This window comes from Lolium perenne, chromosome 4, assembly GCF_019359855.2.
Source record: "Lolium perenne isolate Kyuss_39 chromosome 4, Kyuss_2.0, whole genome shotgun sequence".
Taxonomy (NCBI): Eukaryota; Viridiplantae; Streptophyta; class Magnoliopsida; order Poales; family Poaceae; genus Lolium; species Lolium perenne.
The window spans coordinates 384,441,314-384,448,225 of record NC_067247.2 but is presented as its reverse complement, the minus strand read 5'-3'; the positions used below and the strand labels follow the sequence as shown (position 1 = coordinate 384,448,225).

At 50.8% G+C, this 6,912-nt stretch overlaps 1 protein-coding gene across 1 annotated transcript; it reads left to right on the top strand.

Moving 5' to 3' along the window:
* Positions 1-277: 277 nt before the first annotated feature.
* LOC127297290 (uncharacterized) lies at positions 278-2,805 on the top strand. The gene is made up of 3 exons (XM_051327590.2): positions 278-769; positions 862-1,148; positions 2,409-2,805. The coding sequence occupies exons 1-3, from the start codon at positions 463-465 to the stop codon at positions 2,460-2,462; spliced, it is 648 nt and encodes a 215-aa protein (XP_051183550.1). The 5' UTR covers positions 278-462; the 3' UTR covers positions 2,463-2,805.
* The last annotated feature ends 4,107 nt before the right edge of the window (positions 2,806-6,912 follow it).

The following is a 6,912-nucleotide window of genomic DNA, read 5'->3' as shown; positions in this document are numbered from 1 at the left end:
CCTGAATAAACCGGACGGGTCCACGAGGAATCGTGGCTGGCTGAGCGAGCAGGCGGAAGCTTCTGCACTCCACGCAGGCAGACGCAGCAGCTGACGCATCGTCCCCGTGGCGACTCGCAGCGCGGCCCGGGCCCGAGGCGGCTGCCGTGCGCAGGAAGGCCGTTGCTTGCCCCCTGATGCGGGTGGGGCCCACCGCAGTCAAACCCTCCTCCAACGAACCATCTTCTCTGACCCTGCCGCGGCACGGAAAAACTCCCCTCCTCCTTTTCCTCCCCTTTGCCGTCACCCATCTCCGCCTCCGTTTAAAACCTCCTCTCCCAAGTCCGACCCAATCCACCCGCACCCCAACCACCTCCCCAGCTTCACCAAGTCCCACTCTGCGCCGGTCAGTAACCGTCCTCTGGATTCGATCTCGCTCGCTCCCCATAGGCGCCGGCGAGGTGACCCAGTCGATCCGTACGCATGGAAAAGAAGCTCCCGCTGCAGCTTGTGCACGGCGGCGAGGCCCTGTGGGCGCGGCCCTGGCGCTGGGCCAAGACGGCCTTCTTCCTCGTCTCCATGCTCGCCTCCCTGCTCCTCGTCTGCGCGCCGCCGCTCCTCATCGTCCTCCTCGACCTCCTCCTCCCGCCCGCCCTCCTCTCCAACTTCCTCCGCGACGCCGCCGCCTCCCAAACCCACTCCATCCTCGACCAGGCCCGGGGGTTCGGGTTCCGCTCCTCCCTCGTCGACCTGCCCGCCGTCTCCGCCGCCCGCTCCCTCCTCATCCTCTGTAAGCGCGCACACCCTCCCCACCCTTCCGTTTTTTTATCTGTCTATTAATTGCTTCGATTCGCTGACGGATTTTCGCGTATCTATTTGCAGGCGCGTACACGGCGTGCGGGGGCGGCGCGGCCTACCTGTGGGTGGCGGCGGCCTGCAGCGTCGGCTCCCTGCTCTACGTCCTCGCCAAGGCCGTCGCCGTCTTCGGCCTCGACCCCGCCCACGGCGCCACGAGCCTCCAGCTGCACGGCAACGGCCAGCTCGCAGCCGTCCAGGCCATGTTCCTCATGTCGCTGGCCCTCGCCGCAGCGCACCTCGCCATGGCGTGCCGGGCCAGCAGCCGCGAGCGGCGCCGGCTGCACGTCGTATACAGGATCGACATCGAGGCGGTGAGTGGAGTGCCCCCTCCCCTGTCTCTCGTCCGTCCGTCCATGCCGCCTCTGCCCGTAACAGTTATCGCGTCGAACACTACTTTCATGGTCAGTTCGTCAGTGTCACCCGCGCTCGGCACACGAAGGAACAGGCAATCTCGTTCCTGTAGCTAGTACGTAAAATTAGGCAGATTCGCTCGCACACAGGAAATTTCAGTATTCCATACCAAAATCCAGGTACTAGTTTTAGTGGATCATCCCAACGCTTTCCGCCCAACTGTTAAACTTTGTGTGTAACGCGCCAACTTAGTGTACTCCGAGGTGCGCCACAGAATCTACTTTTGCCAACAGTTGTAGGAACAGAAACACCGAGCAGTTTCCGAGTTACTAATTCGTTACTTAGGCATCCACCCTGTATCAGCTGCTATCCGCTTCATAGATTAACCAGTCATCATTGCTGGACCAGGAACCTGCATTAGCCGCACCAGCAAACTTTGTATAGTCGCGTCGTTCCTGGACTTCGGGCACTCCCAGGACACACGGAGTCAAATTCAAACAGCTCCAATCTTCCTACAATTAGCACGAAAACCGGATGGAGATGTAGATGGACAATTCGCAAAACTGTATCAACAACAGCTCGTGCGCCTGCAAAGGACGACCGGGCAATTTCTGAATTACTAATTCGTTACTGAGCCATCCGCCTCTATCAGCTGCTATCGGGCGCATAGATGAACTAGTCAGTGCTGCACCAACAAACCCACATTAGCTGCACTAGCCAACTCTGATTAGTTTGGTCGCTCCTGGACTCCGGCTACACCGAGGACACAGAGAGTCAAATTCGAACTGCTCCAACCATCCTTACAGTTTGCAGGAAAACCGGATAGAGAGACCTAGTCCAGCTGCATTTTCCGCACGCGGACAGCACACGGTCTGCTGATTAGAACAGAACTGGATGACTCTTCTTGCAGATTTTCTAGAAATATCTGGAAGACCCTAGCAGCCATCTGTGTGCACAGTGACCTCAAATTGACATCACAGCTGCAAAGATTAGGAATGTCACTGTCGCGCAGTGGCCTGATGGCTCTTTTCTTTCGTCGAAGAAAAAAATAGCTTGGTGGCTCTTTTGGCGTGATGTTCGTAGAAAATGGAATCTCTTCGACTGTGTCAAATGTTAGCTGGCGTGAAAGCGAACACAAGTTACAACTGTTTTACTGTCTCACTCGAGTATGTAATATATCGGGATAGTAATTTGACCCTGGTTGGCTTACTGTTGTGCAGGTGAGGTTAAAGGGAGCCCATACGCCCAAGTCTCTGAAGCAATGTATTGTATGACGACCATCTATCTGGTTCCGATCAACACATCCTCCAGCCGGATTGAAGTGGAATCTGAAGTTACGACGTGCTTCTCTGCTTCCTCCGGTCTCAAATTTTGGTTCGAGTAGTCATGTACACTCCAACACGACACGCCCCGTGTATATTGTCACTTACACTCCCTCTCCCAAGTGGACATAGTGATAGTAGTGTGATGATGCTGTAAATATGGAATGGAACATTTGTGCTTCGGCCTCCTGCAAGTAGGATGAGCCGTCTGGCAGATGCTTTGCTTGTCTTTTGTTTTCTGTTGCTGTTTTATTTGACCTGGATGACGCCGAAGAAGGTGTATTCCTTGTGCATACTTGTCCGGAACTATGAATATTCTGCCAATCAAAATTGTCAAGTCAAACAAAATTTGGTAGCCTCTCGGAAACAATGTCTGTGGCTGAGAGGAAATTCAAAGTTTCTACTCCTACCTAACAGTTGAAAACATGTTTTTCCTGCCGTATAATAAACTTCAAACCAATGAGTCAATAAGTGACGCACCTGACAGTTGAAAAGGTAAAGTGATCTTAGGCGAGCTAGCGAACTTTCCGATTGCCCAATGATCTAGACTTGACCAAGAGGAAAGGAAGAATGCGTTTCTTCTAGAAATCTTGGGCCACTTTTCAGTGTCAGAAAATGAACAATCAAAAGCAGATTGCTTTTTTTTTTTTAGATTCTCACAAGCAGATTGCTGAAAGGATATTGAATGTCCTCCTCAAAATGGCCCAAATATGCTAACCAAGCCTATAGCCCACTTGCTAAATAAAATACTGTATGTTACTAGCCCAAGACATACTGGCCCACAAATGTGCTAGAAAGATTGTCAGAAGCATACTACTGAAATTATCTGGATAAGCCCAAATATGAAAGCCCAAACAGATGGTCCACTTTTCCAAACGAATGTGCCAGTAGCCCAAGGCATATTGGCCCACAAATGTGATAAAGGGATCAGTGTAATTGTTACCAAACAAAAGGTGTCACGTGGAATCAAAGCGAAATTAGTGGAGTCCCTAAAAAAAGCGAAATTAGTTGAGTTGACTCGCGTCTTGTCGAATATGTCTATGAATGGTGATTTTGACTTATAATTAACGGAAGATTACATGTTCCAGTTAAGTACTTGTAAGGTGACTCAATATTTAAAGGCATCGGGTAGCTAAAATAGTCAAGACATACATTGTAAGTTAGCAATTCCAACTCTAGGAGAGGCGATAGGGTAAAACCTATCTAGGGTTCTATCCCCTCACTAGTGATGCCGCCAGTCTGCTCGGCCGCTGGTGACCTTGGGCCTTTGAGGCGTAGCGGAACACGATACCTCATCGACGAGAGGTTTTCGTTCTTTGTTTAGGTTGTGTTTTGGTGTCTTCTTCGGAATGATGAGGCGGCGGCTACATCTTGAAGGCAAAATAGAGTCCTCTCCACCCTATTCCCGCTCTGGTAGTGCGCCTAACACTGGTGGATCGATGGCGCGTGGAGTTTTGTATCGGGCAGATCTCCTGAGATCCAGACCGTCGTTGTGTTCATCGGTGTGGTCACAAGTTAGGCTCTTCTGATCTACGATTCTCATTATTACCGATGTGATGCTCTATTGCGTTGGTCCGTTGGGGACTTAGCACAACGACTTCTCGTCCGTCTAATACAACAATCTCTAATTCTACGAGCTTTGCCTAGTTCCGATGATGGAGGGGCGAAGGACGGAGGCGCGCCTTCGGCTCACTCCAATGCTCGTAGTCCTCGCTAGATGGTCCAAAGATATATTTGTAATTCTTATTCTTTGGCGTTCTTTGTACTGTTTTTGATGATTATTAATAATTTGACGATCCTTTCCGCAAAACGAAGTTGTAGGTGAGACACAAGGTTGAATTTGAGGACGGTTCGATGGCCATGAGTGGGGCGTCGGACCTACGAGATCTGATGTATCTATAAGACATTAGATGGCCTGTCGTCTGGTTCTATTATTAGTACGTGGGAGGAGGAGCGTCCGTTGAGCATGTCCCGCCGATGTAGATGTTGATCGTTGAACCGGGTTATCAAATCTTGGTGTTCTGCAGTTCACGTATGATTACTTTGCACCTCCAACGATAACAACTGAATCTAATTACAATTATGATTTTAAATTTATAAGGAAAATCATTGAACAATATTTTCACACCAATATGTTAATTTAAACCTTGTTTTGTACTGACCTGTCATGAATCACAGTTGTGCGATTTTTCCTACATATATCCATTCGTTTCAATTTTTGTACAGGCAGAAAATCACTCCGTCAGCCAGCTCAAAGAAATATGATTGGAGAGGATTTATGCCGGATGTCATGTCTTGGATCGGGATGGTATATCTGATATGAATGTCGGCGCTATCAATCGCACTCTATAGAGTGCTGGCCATGCAATCAACAAGTCGAACGACCGAGACAAACCTAGCATGAAGAAGAAGATACATCACACCCATGAAAATAAGTGCGAAATTGTTGGAGGTGGTGAACAATTCAAGATTGTGAGTAGGTGTTGATCATCTGCAAGTTGTTGGAGGTGGCCAAAAGGTAGCTTGTCATAAAATGATCTAGAACTTTGATGTTTGTGGTGCTGTGTTTGGGTTGTTTTGCTGATGCATGTAATGATGCATATTTCCCTCCCTTGGATGTGAGGTGTGCTTTGTAACAGAACTTGGATGATGTTAGATGGTTTCACGAACGGAACCAGGGCAATGCCCTTTTCATCTAAGAAGAATACCTGAATTTCAGTAAAGCTCGGGCAGTGAACTGGTGATGGCGTTTATTCCCGTCCAAAGCATAGCGTTCACTCTCTTCTAAGTCCAAAGAGCGAAGATTAAACATGGATATTTTGATTTTTCCTGACTAATAAGGCCAATTGCAAATGTGCCCGTCGGCAGGCAATCGGTGTCGACGAGCGGCGATAAAACGTGGCCAATTTGCAGCAGTAGCACCAACCGCTCCCGGATTCTGATTGGCCATTATCCAGTCTTGTGGCTGAAGTAGTCCATTATCATCAAGATGGGGCACGCGCGCACATCCCCCTCTCCCCCAATCAAATCGATCTAAGCGCAAGAAGCTGAGCTCGGTCGTGCATCTAGCCAGTTGTATCACTACGAAAGGAGCGTCCCGTCGCGTGTGTTCCCCGATCGCGGAGCGCGCATCATGGCGACGTGAACCGGGGGGCGTGTGAGGCCGCTTTCGTTGCTCCTGCGGCAGGGTGAATGAGGCCGCTGCCTCCGGGAACGCGTCGTGCCGAGGCGCCGACGGCGACGCTGTGCCCGTCGATCCAAACGTACGTGCGTGCTTGGCATCTGCAGGAACTCGATCGATAGGGCCTCATCGACATCGATCCTGTCGAGCAGTGAACGGTCTGTTTCATCGTATCCCTGAGCTGCTGGTTAAGTAGAGCTAGCAGTCTATATATGAACAAGAACATGGTGCCTAGAGCTATATGGATAAAGGCACAGGTAGCAAATCAGTGTGCGTGGAACTGAAAACAGTGAAGCTTCAGTCGGTCTTGTCAGGAACCATGCCATTTTTCCGTCGGTGCAGCGCCGACGTGGACGCGCAGCCGCCTCGAACTTTATATGAAGGTGCAGGCACGTACGTCGACATATATGGTCCTCGATCGACTCATCAAGCGGCTCGCCGCGAGTCTGGTCAGATGATATGGCCTGCAGCCGTACGCGCGTATAGCCACAGGTAAAACCGGCATTGATGGTCCAATCAACATGTCAGCCGAACTATGTGCAGACAGCTTTGATCGGTACGCATGCAGCAAGTTGCAGCAGGTAATTACGTACGGCCGGTAGCGACGGTCCGTCCACTCCGACTCCGACGACGGCGTACGTAGCAGTTCAGCTTGTGCCGATCGACTTTGTCGTCGTCGCAGCGCTCGCGTCGCGCACAGATTTCAGCCGAGACTGACGGCCTCCCTCCCGGGCCCCGGCGAGGCGCACACGAATTTCCACTCGATCGCGGTTCCGTTCCAACGCGCAACGCGATAGCTTGCGCGCAGAGTCGCCGATTCCTCCAGTTGGCGGGAAAACGACGCAGTCGATCGCGTGCAAACGCGCGACCCCGGCGAACACAATCATGAGCGACTACTATCCAGGCCGCGCCGTACCTAGCTATGTGCGTGAGTTAATTGGTCAATAGAGCGAAATATATCGTCGGTAAACGTTAGTTTTTTTTCTTTTTGAACAACAAGGGGTGCTATCCATTCATATGAGCGGTGGCATTACATTTTACAAATAAGGCCCCAAAAGAACTGGAAACTAAAGTCAAGGACATACAATTTGTGAAGAGCATCTAAAAAGAGAAGCTAAATAGCAATCGGGTCCAGCTCCAAAACCACCTCAGATGAGCTAGCCACAGCCAACCTCAACGCCTCCAGGGTGGTGCGGAGAGGCGGACCTACCTGCGACGAAG